Genomic DNA, 14,597 nt, shown 5'->3' with positions numbered 1-14,597 from the left:
CAGTATGTTTTGATTCTGGTTCTGTTTCTTGTACCTGTTGAAGTGTATATTCAATATAGGCCTATGTTTGGATTTATTGTCCTATATTTAATGACCGCTGTGGCAATACAATGCCTATTTGTCACACCAGTAAAGCACATTGAATTGAATTGAATGGAATTGGATGGAATTGCGAAGCAATGTAAAAAAGCACATTGGTTTGACCTCCAGGCCCATCCTCTCTTGGTTGGTGTCTGTGTCCCTGTCTGTCTGGCAGACAGGCTCTGTTGTGTGGTAAACTGACAGGCAGGCAGCATGTAATGTGCTGTATTGATGAATGGAGTGCTTGGCTGGGCTGCAAGGCCGTGCCCTCCAGCCATCTATTTAGCTTTTTATCATCCTCCCCTCTCTCTCCCTCTCTTTTGGCAGTCTCTAGCCCCTTCCACACTGCCGGATTTCCCGCGACTGTATGTACCTTTATCGTGGAACGCCTGTCCTTTTTACACACACCGAGTCGAAGTGTCCCACCAATTTTACCACCAGGCAGGGTAGATATAAAGGCGAAATGATTCATTCCGGCACCAGTGTATGCGTTAAGTTCTCTCCAGAAACACTTTGTTGTAGCCTATGGACCTGGCATTTGGGATAGCACGCCTTACCCTTACAAACTGTCATAGTATAATATGCAGTTTCTGGCATCCATAAGAAAAGCATTTGTAGATGAATACCCAACATAACTTAACTGTAGCATACATCTGACTCATTTTCAGGTTATAGCAACTTTACTAGCTCCTTTGTTAAGTGACACACAACTTTTATTTTTATACATTAATTTGATTAACAGGCTAGCTTACATGGCGATTAAGCACATTGAAGAGGCTTTCTGTTCATTGTATCACATTTTATTTTCAGTTGTCAAAAGTTATGGGGCTAAAATTAGTGATGTCAAAATCCCCAGTTCAGAAAATCATTTGTTTTTTCCCATGTGTTGTTGCTCATGTGTCAGGCTACTCCTAACGCTCAATGTTGCACGTCACGCTTCATTTTGCTATTTGGTCTTGCCTCCTGGCACCTCTATGTGCCGGCTTGTATGTAAACACTCGCGGTATGAAGTACCAGACTGGCAATGTTTCGCCTCGTTTTCAGACACACGATGCGGCCTAAAGATGTCTCCTTCCTGTGAATGTTGCGCGATCTCAGTGTAAAAACGACTTTTGTGTCTTCAGGTCTGTTTTGCCGCTTGCTATCTATTTTCTTTCTCTTCTCCTCTGTCTAGGCCAAGGCTACATGTGTTTTTTTCTTTCTTTTGTTCTCTTTTCTTGTCCATCCCCATCACTCTTTCTTTTGCCCCCTCCTTCTCCTTTTACCTTTGCATCTGTCAGGCAGAGCTGATTTGCAGCTCCATACTGTTTCTCGGTGGTGTAAGTCCTCCCCTCTGTGTTCATCTGTTTCAGATCACTGGCCTTCGTTGTTGGAGCCCAGCTGACCATGTTTGACCTATATTGTGTTATTAAATATATTTTAGTCTGTTGAGATATCCAAAATACAAATGCCCGACACACACACACACACACACACACACAAACAAACAAAAGAATCAGACACAAACACACTCACTCTCTCTCTCTCTCTGTCTCACTTTGTCTCTTTGCCTCTGTCTCTCTTTAAACGCTACAAATGATGGCACACTTGAAAGTGGGACAGACTGCAGCCGCTGCATGCGTGCGGTTTTCGTGTGTCTCTGTGTGTGTGCGTGTCTGTGCATATGACTGTGAGTGTGTGAGCGTGTATGTTTCCATTTGTCTGAGTGTGTATACGTGTGCCTGTCTGATGGTGCATGTGTAGTTTGTGTGTGTGTGTGTGTGTGTGTGTCTGGGACTGTGTTTGCATGCATGTTTGTTTCGGCCTGGTTTCATTTTGATTAAGGGAGGAATATCCTCTATTTTCCTGCAGCCCTGCTCTGCTCTGCTCTGCTCTGCTTCTTTCTGCTCCAGGTCACCGTAGCCATTTTTGGCTTTTTCACCCTCCCAGAGCAGGGCTATGATTCCATCCCTCAACACCCCCCCCCCCACTGACTTAACCCGACCCCCCTCGCTCTCAACCCCCAGCCCCTCGCCGACCTCCGGCCACGTCTGGTAATCACCTTCCCAGTAGTCACAAGAAGACGGCCGCTCAGGGAGCTGACTTGAGATGGCTTCCGCTAAAACGAGGGCACCCTCACAGCACCCCCGCCCCCCTCCTCACCCTCGACCCACACCCTGCCCCCTCCCCTCCTCCCCCAGCTTCCTCTGTTTCCCCCTTTCCTCTTTCTGTTCGTCGCTCTCTTTCCTTGCTTAAATGGCGGCTACTGTGTTATGTTTTAACCAGCAGGGTACATCATATATGAATGACTGACCGTTTATTTGTTCAGTTTTCCTTTTTAAAAATAGTTATCTAATGAAATGAAACGGTAGGCCTAAGTGATCGGAGTAATGAGGCTCAAGCTGGGTTGCTAGGTTGTTTCACAGACCGTTTGTGAGTGCTGTAAACTCAAGAACCAGAAACAGGAAACAGGACCTTATAGCCCCTCTACAAAGAACCAAAAGATGTAAAAGCAGCTTTGCACCATGTGTGAGGTCACTACCCGGAGTTGGGAAGTGCAGTGTAGTCATCTCTCTTTTTTACCCTCCTATGGAAACTATTTTGATCATGGCCAAAGATAAGGGTTTTTCCATCTCTTTCAAGTAGGGATGGGCGACATGTTGTTAAAATTGTTAATCATTATTCCAAAATCATATCTCCATATTCTGAGGAGAAAGGGCGATACTATGATATGATCTAGTGGAAATTTGATAGTAATATAATAAGAAGCGTTAGCCCGTCATATTGACATATCATATATTTGAATAGATGTGTTCAGTTGAAATAAAAAATAAGAACCATGTCACGCACAGCAATGCAAATGTTGCACATGTGCACCTGCCTCTGCATACTGCTAAATGAACACACAGCTATGGAAAGACTTTGTCATACCGCAGCATCAATATGACAATTCCTCTATATCGTCAGGATTGATCCCGGTATACAATGGCTCATCTCTTATTTTAAGGTTAACAGATGTTTGTGCAGCCAACATCATACTTTTTGACTGCTGATGCAAGTCTAGACAAAGGATATTCCGATGTATGAGGAAGTAGTTATAAGAATGCTCGACGGGTGCATCAACTGTGAAAGTAGGTGGAGCATTGGAATTCTTGACACTAGGTGAAGTGTCTTTGAAAGAAATGTGACTTGAATAGGGCAGGTTAGGCAGGGTTATAATGCCGTGTGTTTGTGTAAGGGGGGATGTGGCTTGCCTCCAACGCCCCCCACACTCTCAACCAAACAAACTAAAAAAAGCCTGTGACTGGTTGTTCAATCAACTTTACTCCCCAGAAAAGGTAGGAAGTAGTCAGCAGTTAATGGATGAATGCCCTCCTGAGGCGTCCATAGCCTGGTGACCATGGGGACTTTGGCTTTGGCCATGGGAAGCAGGCTGGCTCCTCGCTCCAGGTCCTCCACACACATCTGACCCAGCCACATGAGTCAGACATGCAGAGAAGTTCTCTTTTTCTCTCTCTCTCTCTCTCTCTCTCCACTACTACTACTTTTTCTCTCTACCTCTCTTGCATTCACTCATAGTGTTTCTCTATATATTTCTCTCTCTGTCTTTCTCTCTCCCCTCTGCCAGGTCCATTTCTGGCACTCACATTTGTGTATGTTTTTATTTATTTATATTTCTGTACAAGAGTCTTGGGATATGTGCTTTTCCCTTTAAACTCTTTTCCAGGTATCTCTCTCTCTCTCTCTCTCTCTCTCTCTCTCTCTCTCTCTCTCTCTCTCTCTCTCTCTCTCTCTCTCTGGGGATTAGAGAGAGAGAAGGGGGTGGTCGGTCGTAGCAGGAAAGAGATCTTAACTTTTGTCAACGAGGCGTCTTGATGAGTCATGAATCATTCAGCAAACACTCTGGCTCGCCTCAGCACAATGCCTCCTGAGCGTCTGTGAGCGCTCCACGCTGCTGCCTACCTCAAAATCATCATCATCCACCTCCTCTTCCTCTTCGTCTCCCAGTCCTGCGTTGCAATAGAGGAATCAGGTGATCTGGAGATGTACTCAGAATGAGGAGAGAGGAGGACGCACAGATTGTTCAGGGGCGGAGGGAAAGGAGGCAGGTCGGTGGGGGCGAGTCTTGGCGAGGAGAATAACATGACATCTTGCCCTGAATAATTGATTGCGTAGCTTGTCGACGTGCACGTGTCTACGTGAGTTAGTGAGTTAGAGTGTGTGTGTGAGAGAGGGGGGAGAGAGTGTGTGTGTGCACACATTGTAAAGTGTTCTATTCTAGTACAACGCTCCATATCTTGGCCTCTGCGGTGGCCTGTTATTGCCATCAACACACATGTAAAAGGAGGGAAACCACAATACCAGTACTTGGGCTCCGACTGTACAGCAAATGCGGCGCTCTGTCCCGCATTAAGGCCTGTACACAAGGCCAACGGAAGCTATAATGACAACTGCAAATAATCGCAGTGTAATATATCACTCTAGCTCGGCACACGACACGACACTGCGACACTTTTTAATTTTTTTTTTTTTTTGAACGATAGAAACATTGACAGCCAATCAGAATCCATCAAAGAGTAGGCATCATGTTTATAAGCATGAAGAATGTTCATTTCTGGGCGGGCTTTCCATATCGTGTGTCAGTGTGTGGGTGCATTTAGTTACAGTTATCTTCGTAGTTCTCAGTGGCAGAGTTGATATCGCTCATATCGTTATAGCTCTCTGCTGTCATCATTGGCAGTGTTGGCGGCCCTGAGAGCTGATGTGGCAGCTAGTGACCTTCCTTCAGGTGCATCAGCGATTTTAGCAGAGGCTGTGTGGCTTAGAGGCAGATATGAGGACACTGGGATCCATCACGAACTGTGTGTGTGTGTTTCCTGTTGGCTGTGACTACCCTAAAGTGATGTTCCTCTCTCTCTTTCCCTCCTTTCTCTGCTCTCTCTCTCTCTGCAGGCTTTTCCAGCATCTCCTCCAGACATGACGTTCAACACTGTGCTGTAGAGACACAAGCTTGACCTGAAGAGCAACGTCACTTCTTTTTAAAGGTGTGTGTATTTGTGTGTTTGTGTGTGTGTGTGTGTGTGCGTCTGTTTGTGTGTGAGTGTGTCTAAGCACATGTGTGCAACAGTCGGTGACACTGTGTGTGTGTGTGTGTGTGTGTGGGGTGGGGGTTACACTGTGTGTTAGTGGAGACTGCACACATGTGTGTGTCTGTTTTAGAGTCACTTCTGCGTTGCTCTGCGACGGCCTGGCTTGCATGCATACTGAGCTCCAATGCTGTGGAAAATGGGTCCGTTGCCTCATAAGGCTGCTCTAAATATGAGCTGTTGTCTCATGAAGCAGTCATTTGGAATCACAGAGAGAGTGAGAGATGAGGGCAGAGAGAGACAGAGAGAGAGAGTGTGAGCGAGATGGAGGGAGAGAGAGGCCAGCTTTTTCTTGCCATGGCTTGCTCTAGTTTTGAGTGTAACGCCATGAGCAATGTTGGCTGCTGAGTCACACCAAGCAAGACAGCCGTTGAAGCAAAGCACTCTGGGATATGACAAAGGGAGGGTGCAGTCCCCCCCCACCTCCCCTTTTTTTCTGAGGTGCTGTAACATTTTTATTTCTGGCTTCTCTGCGCTCTGCCCCCTTCCATTGCCTTTATCATACCCTGGTCCTTTTTTTCTCTTTTTCCCATCTTTCATTACAGTTTTAAAAAAAAACCATTTCCATTATTTTATTTTTATCATTCCATTTCCATAGTTATTATTGTTTATGTGTAGGCCTAATGTAGATTCTAGTATAATATAATGTGTACAATATAATTGGTCCATTTGCCAATTGATATGCATCTTTTAGAATTCAGTATTTGCATGTCTAAATAAATTACCCAGATTCCATACACTCCTACGTAATCTTGGTGTGATCCTCTGAGTGGCGGGTTGTGACCCTATCCACAACCCCCACACTTACACACTCGCACACACACTCTCACACCCCGCACCCCCTGACGGCCATCACCTTTGATTAGCGAGGATCTGTGTAAAGTGCTGTGATATCTATGACAATGGAATGGCTGGCCCTCTGAATCAAAAGCTGCTAGTTCCCACCCCTCCCCCTCCACCCACAACTGCAGCATCACTGGAGCTTGCTTGGGGTGAATGAAATATTAATCTGTGGTTGGTGTGCGATGCACGTCAGAGTCTGATCACCCAAGCCCCCACTCACACTCCCACTCACACTCACCCCTCTCTCCACCCCCAGCTCTAGGCACTTCTTGTTCCCAGCTCGCTCTGATGTCATGTCTGAATGTTGATATCCAACAAGGATTTACACATTTGTGTGTATGTCTTGTTGCAGATATACATCTCTATTGTACACCCCACCCTCTCTCTCCTTCTCCTCTCTCCCTCTCTTTCTCTCTCTCTCTCTCTCTCTCTCTCCCTCTAATCCTCTAAAGCACTGGGCTCCTCCTCGTTTCCCTCCACCAGTAAAGGAGTTCAAGTACAGTGTGCTTCAAGGAAACATTCTGCTGTGCTGTCTCTCTTCTGTTCGGTGTATTTTGTGACTGTGTGTGTATCCACCCATCAAGAGAGCGTTGCTTGAGTATTTGTATTTGTGCATGTTGCGTGTTGAGTCTTCTGACTGTGTGTGTGTGTGTGTGTGTGCGCGCTTGTGTGCTTGCGTATATGCTTGTACTCCAATTAATGAATGTGCACCACCAGCAGCAGTGCTAGAATGTGAATGCTAGAATGTGCTCTGTGGCCACACCAACCCCATACATTATGTACAAGCCGGATGGCCAGTGCCTATATACACCCACACACTCACAGGGGAGCTAGCCATGCACACATCTAGGCCTGCGAACACACACATGCACACAAACCCACAATCCCACAGAAGTTTTACACATCAGCACATGCAAGGGAAGCCACACAGGCACAGAGAGGTGTGGGGGGGGGGTGTAAGGAATGGGGTGGGACTGAGATCTCGCTAATGAGCATGCGCACACACACACACGCACACGCACATGTACGCACACGCACACACACACACACACAGCCCAGCCCAAATTCCTTCCTTTAGCATTCTGAATGAGCACATTGCAAGCTATGGTGGATATACTGCTAGTTCACCCCAAATGTTGATGTAGCATACAGCAGGTGTGTGTGTGTGTGTGGTGGTGGTGGTGGTGGTGGTGGTGGTGGTGGGGGGGGGGGTGCAGGGGAAGAATTGGGCATTGGTGGTTGTTATGATGATGAAAATATGAGTGTTGGGATGGGGGGCGTTATGAGGGGACAATTGTGGTTGTAAGAGGTGAAGGGAGATAAGAACAGGGAGGTGGGAAAGGGGGGTAAGAAGAGAGGGCAGGGGCAGGTTGTTAGAAAGAGGCAGTTGACAGGGGGTAGTTTTGAGGCGGGGGTAGAAGTGTGGGTTTTGGGGATGGATTGAGATTGAAAAGAGGCTTTTGGGGAGCAGAGGGCACAGCCACGTGGCTTTGATGAGCTGTTACAACCTGTTGTTGGAGCGTTGCATCATTCACACGCTATGATTGGGGAGAGGAGGAGAGAGGAGGAGGAAGGGGAAGAGAAAAGAGAGAGTGAAGGGAAGTAAAAGATGGAGATGTAGTAAGTGAGAGGGAGAGGGAAGAGTGTGTGTGTGTGCGTGTGTGGGTGAGATGAGGGGTCCCCTAAGTGATCATGTGACTTATTCATTCGCTCCATTTTTAACATCAACCTTCTTCATCTCTGCAGCTCTCTTTCTCCTTCCTTTCATCTTTCTCTTTCTTTTTATCGCACACACACACGCGCATACAGGCATTTTTTTCCTTTGTCTCCGTTCATTATTTCAGACCTGAAATTGATTCTTGAACTACTCCATCTCCTTCCCCCCTCCTATAGGAGTAAGATTTGTAAAGCCCTATTCCTGTACAGTTGTCTGTCTGTCTCAGACTTTTTTTTTTTCATTCTTCCTCTCACTCTATCTGCCTCTTTCTTTCCCTCCATCTAATTGTTTCTCTCATCTAATTCTTTCTCTCTCTCTCTCTCTCTCTCTCTCTCTCTCTCTCTCTCTCTCTCTCTTTATCCCCCTCTCTTTCTCACCTTCTCTCTCTCTCTTTGTTTGGTGTCTGGAACTGGAAGTGCAGGCATCTCCAGCTTGAGTGCAGGGGCTTACTTCAGGCTTGATTTTGAAGCTTGAGCACAAGACCGCAGCTCAACAGGAGAACAGACTAAGATGATGCAATGCGGAGACACGCATACTGGAGACACGCTTCATCCCGACACACACACACACACACACACACACACATACACACACACACAGACACAAACAGTGTCTAGCTGGTTTTGGCTCAGGTCTTGCCCAGCTCTGGCTGTAGATCAGTGTAGGGTGCCTCTATTGACATGATTGTTTTCAGGGCCAATATGATTCTGATTATCTGCAACAAAAAGAGGACAATAACTGATATTTCAGGATGATATTTCAGTTCTTTTAACATAGTTTGGTATGAAAAGACATTTGCTCTGACAACTAACTTAATTTCAAACCCTCTTTACTTAAACCATGTTACTTCAAACATACTGCCCATCCCCACTATGAAAGTTCAATGAAAAGCAAAAAGACCAAATTCACTCATTCTTTTCCCAGTTGTTGGCGCTGCTCCAGTGAATCTGGGCCAGGTCCGTTTTGCAGTCAGCTGCCACTGGAGTGAGCCAAGGCACCCCCCCCCATCCCCCACCAACCCGCCCAGACAGCCACACACACAGCACACAGCAGGGGGGTAAACATGGATGCTGCTGCATCTGTTTCACCGCTCAGATACTTTGTGACCCTGGTTAGACAGACAGACAAATAGACACGCAGACAGAGGAACGCGAATCCCACTGTGCGCCATCAACAGCAGAGCGTCACTACATAATGGAAAACGATAAACGCGAATTTGCTACTCTGTCTGTGATGTGTTTGTGTTTGATGCACGCACACACACACACATAGTAGGGATTTTGTATTTTGCCTCCGGAATTGTACAATGGCTCAAAACAGTGATGTTATTGGATACATGTATCTTACTTGATGATCGCAATAAAGCATTTTAACGTGTGTGTTCTGTTTTTAACGGTGGGCCAGGTTCAGACCACTTTGTATTTGGAGCTGGTGAATAAATCCAGCATACTATTGACATCCGGTGATTGCCGGGGCAGGGGTCTATCATTTGCATTCTGTGATAACCCCACCACGTCTGGAGATGGTGACAGGACACAGATTTGTATTCCTGCCTGTGTGCCCTATCTTTAATTGGGGTGAATAGGTGTGGGCCGTACCAGAGACATAACACTATACACACACACACGCTATTACTTAACTATGGTGGCTTTGTTCTTAAGAAGATCAAATTTGGGTATGCTTGGTCTCTGATAAGTGTCCTTTTGAACATCCAGTTTATTCCCTGTTGTTTGACTGTAGCAACCTTACTTTTTGAATGAATGAGGACTCTTTACGGCAAACCAAATGTGTTTATGGGTACGAATAATCACCTGAACCTTAACCAAAGATTGTTAAGGCGGAGCAAGATATTTCATCAGGAGCCACTTCCGGGAACCCGGATCGCACGAGGGGGGGTCAAAATCCCCCTTTATGCAGAGCAGAGGCAGCGACAGCTCCATTGATGTCTATGGGCATAGCTCAGAATTTTACCACAAATGCTAAGGTCTTAGTTTTATAGAGTTAAGAATGTGAATGTCGGGCACGTTTTCATGATCCTCAAACCTTTCTGAACATTTCAGGTACATTTTTAGCATTTTTGAGCATTCCAGTCTGGAGAAAATCTACTTTATATCAGGTGTGCGGCTGTGCGCCGGTTATTTATGCCGCTGCTGTTGGCCGGTTGCAACGTACGCTCATCAATAAGTCATCGACACGCCTCTTTATGCAGACAGGATTCGATCCCCGTTTCGCGCCCATAGACATGAACTACGACAAAGTGTCTTGCTCCGCCTTAACAATCTTTGCCTTAACCCTTATTGCCTTTTGTTGTGGCATTGACCTGGTTCATACACCTGTTTGTCCACTTTGTGGGGTGGGGGGGGGTTCAATGTTTTACTATGTAATTAAGTTGTATGCGTGCATGTTCACGTGTGACATGATGTGTGTGTCCTGGCTAGTGTGTCAGTGTCGTGTTGTGTGTGTGTGTTTATGCGTGCTTGCTTGCATGTGTATCTATGAGGTTATACTGCGTGCACTGGTGTGCTGTTCTTCATGGCACCTGCCGTGGTGTGCAACTGTCATGTTAAGTGGGTTCTGTGTCACAGTCGCATAAAATGAGTGAGAGCACTCTGTCCTTGTTCCACTGTCCGGCAGTCCTCTTTAGACTTCTCCAATCTCCATTAACATATTTAAACATAGATATTGTCACTGTAGAAAGCGCACACACACACACACACACTAGGGCTTTAACTTTTGCCCAAAAATCATATTCGAAGTTTGTTTGTTTATTAATATTAAAATTTGAATATATTCAAATATGTATTAATAATATTTTGACCATTAAATGTCTTCAGTAAGACCGATATTGGTATGAAACTTAAGTTCTATTTGTTCTGTCCACCAGAGGGCAGTGTATCAGTCAATGTCAATAGACTACGTGCACGAAAGGCTGAGTATATATGCGTGTGTTAAAATTGTTATTATTGAGCATAGGCTTGGGCGATAAAACGATAGCGATATGTATCACAATAGACATGTAATCGAAATACGTTCGATAGAACATTCGATAATTAAAAGCAACACACACCTCCCGCTTACGTGGTCCATAAATAAATAGGCTAAATATATCTTGCACTGTAGTATGTGCAACTCTACCAGACTAGGCGATAGAAGTAGGCCTACCACAACAGACTCTCAATGAGTCCTTGCCCCGTGCACTCTCTCTCTCTCTCTCTCTCTGGCGCATCCCTCCTCAGCATGCATTTAATCCAAACATTCACAATCGTGCAAGACGACTGGCTAAATTGCTATTAAATCCGGTTAGCATCATTAGCACGCTGCACGAATTTGTTCAAAACTGTTGCATTCAAATTGACTGCTAAATTCTAATAATCTCAATCCCGATGCAAATGGAAAAGTATTTTTCAAGACTCAAACAGGCTTGTCCCAAGGAGAAATATTAATTTGAAACTTAAACACACGTGGGGAAACTGAACAGTCTAACCAGTAGACTATGATAAACTAGCAAATTAAGCTGGGCTACTTTGTTTACAATATTTCCAGGCTTCAACCAGTTTTGCTTTTCATTCAGACTTATGCACATTTATTTATTTGAGTGTTTTTCATGATTGTGTTGCTGTTTCTTTTCCCTGTTTGCTTTGATTGAAAACTGAGGTGATTCAAATCAGAGGAAGGTTAAGTTTAAAATAAAAGTGTCTATTATGTCTATGTGGGAGCTCACTAAGTGCGAACCAGGATGCTAACGTCACCTACAGGAGCCCAGATGACCAATAATAGCCTTGCTAATGAGCTCATGATTTTACTTAACCAGGTGAAAAAAAAACCTCGAAATCTGAATTTAAAACAACGTTTACAAGCAAAAACATTTACAAAAAATTTTTTCCATAGGCTACAGGTTTGAATATTAAGATATCCCTAAAATTTGTTCGAATATCTTTAATTTTTAAAATAATCTAATTATATTCGAATAACGAAGTTCGGAGTCAAAGCCCTAACACACACACACACACACACACACACACACATACACACATTGTCACAGTCCAAAACACAAACACACACAGACACATGCAGTCGCTATACACAGTCACACACACACAGACACCCATGCAGTCACTATACACAGTCACACACACACACATTGTCACAGTCCAAAACACACATACACACACATGCAGTCACTATACACACACACACACAGACATTGTCACAGTCCAAGACACACACACACACACACACACACACACACACACACACACACGGACATCGTCACAGTCCAAGACACAAACACACACACATGCATGTAGGCACTATACACAGTCACACACGCATACACAGACATTGTCACAGTCCAAGACAAACACGCATACACACACATGCAGTCACTATACACACACACATACATTGTGGTTTCTGACGAGAGTCACCCCTGAGAAAGAGAGGAGGTGAGAGGAAGAAGCGGAGGCGAAAGAATGTTGGGGGGGGGGGTGCTCGTCTCACAGTGTTCTCACCTTTACAGTCTATGGTTCTCACGTGCAACCAGCAGGCCTGACTCACACCTTCCTTCCATACCTACAACTGATGCCCAGGCTGCCTCCCTCTCAACAGCCATGCCACAGAGCAAGCACAGTCAAAGTGTCACACACACACACACACACACGTACACACGTACACACATACACACACATTCTCCACTGAACAGGCAGGCAAACAGCAGACTGCAGATGACTCTACTGTTATGTCTTGCCCACCCACGGCCATGTGCTCACACTAGCACTCAATCGCTCCAGCACCTTCTCAATCATTTTGTCTACACTTACTTACTCACTAATCCATACATTCACTCTTTCATCCATTCACACACTCACACAACGCCTTACTAATGTATGCTCCCAAGCACTTAATCAGTCATTCAGTCTGTCTGGCCCTCAATCACTCTATACACTTACTTATTTAATTACATACACACGCCACAAACAAAACCTTTTAACCAGACTCACTCAGATATTCACCCTCCACACATCATAGCACCATCTACAAGGAGAGACACCTGGTCAAAGTGAAGGAGCCAGCCATTACTCATCTAGAAAGTGTGTAACAGCACGTTTCTGTCTAGACTGCAAAGGGTCAACTGCCAGTTGAGTGATGGCAGCGCAAGATCCTTTACAAGACCCCTGTATGGTTCTCCAGCAATGGGCCACTCTGCGCTTTGAGATTGTTTTGTTGAAGGGTGGCAATAAGGGTCTTTGTCAGAAACGGGCTATGTTGAATAGCTAACAGCCAACAGCATTGCTTTTCAAACACAACAACCAAACAGCTGGCACTGACCATAGCCTGCTGCTAGCCATCTTGCTGAATTGTGACTCGGTGATCTATTTGATGATGTGACACTGTGACTAGGACTGTTATTACAATCAAGCTAGATTCTTGGATTCTGAAGATACAGTTGTAACTTTAGATGACATCAGGCAAATACAAGCAATACAGATGGGGCGAAGCACAAGATTGAAAAGTCCTGGTGGATGTTTTTAAGGCAAATGCAAATTCCACAGTGTATTGCTGTGACTACTTTGAGACCAGACATGGTGTACTCTTGATTGTGATTGTGAGCGCACTACTTTATTGAGCTAATTATACCCTTTGAAGGTGCAATCGAGGAAGAAGTTGAAGTATGCAAAACTGGTAGCAGAAACAAGGGAACAAGGCTGACAAGGACATATAACACCAGTGGAGATGGGTGTTACAGAAAGCCACAACACTTCTGTTAGATTTTAGTTTTAGAGGATAAGCCATTACAGATCCCTGGTACAACATGTGGCGTGCATGTTGCACCATGAAGGAGGGCCTTTACGGATCCAGGGTGCAGTGTGTTTGCGACTGCCATCGTCACCTTTTGCTCTTGGCGGTTCAGGCCTTGAGCTCCGAAAAGCGCTTTATTTATAAGCATTGTCTGTTGTGAATGGCTCGATTTAAATAAATTTAATTGACCTGAAAATGTATTGAACTGTCAGCCCTTGCAGTTTTATGCTGTCACACTTAGTCTTGTTGTCTTAAAGAGAGGCTTTGGAACCGGGATGTGTTAGCATAACTGATTAACTACTATTTATTTGTCATTTACCTAATCAATCAATGTGTGCTTGGTTTCCGAAGACATGGTAGAACAAATAAAAAGTAGTTTTCCTACATGAATTCTTCTGACATCATAGGCTGTTTGATGTGATATATATGAAGGGTGTGACTATAAAGTGTAACCTACTGTCTGAAAGGAACAGACCCCAAATCAGAAATTTGATTTGTCACACACCTTAACTGAAACATATATCTAGACCGCAAGACGGAGTACTTCTTAGGAGTTGAAGATATTCAGGGAACCGCTGTTTCGCCTGATGTATTTCTAACTCTGCCTTTGGAGGATGGTTAATAGAGTTTGCCCGCAGCAACAAGCAGAGTCAAAGACCTACTGAACTAAGGAAAAAGTACTTACTGTTAAAAATCTATGCTTTAGCGAGGTGTGTCTGTGTGATTGCAGACCTTGTTATTTATGTAAAGCACATTGAATAGACTCAGTCCTTGAGACTGTCCATATAAATTAACTTTGCCTCGTCTTTTCTTGTTCCTGCTTTAGGTATTGAATAAATGCCAGGCCTGTCAATGAAGGAGAAAAGCGAGTGGGTCCCAACGATTCCATCTTACCCATAATGCCATCGTCCACGCGAAAAGGAACAGTGAAGGATCCAGAGTTTGCCGATCTCTTCTTCAAAGAGGACCCGAAGATGTATTCTCATGACCTCCATGAAATCGGCCATGGGAGTTTCGGGGCAGTCTACTTT

The 14,597-nt window shown here is 44.8% G+C and overlaps 1 protein-coding gene across 3 annotated transcripts in view; it reads left to right on the top strand.

Annotated features, from left to right (window-relative positions):
• Window positions 1–14,597, top strand: part of taok3a (TAO kinase 3a) — a 70,597-nt gene that overhangs the window by 19,902 nt on the left and 36,098 nt on the right. For all 3 annotated transcript variants that reach the window (XM_048242748.1, XM_048242751.1, XM_048242749.1), the window contains exons 3-4: window positions 5,014–5,105; window positions 14,393–14,597. In XM_048242748.1, the coding sequence (XP_048098705.1) occupies window positions 14,466–14,597 (132 nt within the window). In that variant the 5' untranslated portion in view covers window positions 5,014–5,105; window positions 14,393–14,465. The remainder of the gene's footprint in view (window positions 1–5,013; window positions 5,106–14,392) is intronic.

This window comes from Alosa alosa, chromosome 5 (genome assembly GCF_017589495.1).
Source record: "Alosa alosa isolate M-15738 ecotype Scorff River chromosome 5, AALO_Geno_1.1, whole genome shotgun sequence".
Lineage (NCBI taxonomy): Eukaryota > Metazoa > Chordata > Actinopteri > Clupeiformes > Clupeidae > Alosa > Alosa alosa.
The sequence above is the reverse complement of the archived record's forward strand: the minus strand, read 5'-3'. Positions and strand labels throughout refer to the sequence as shown.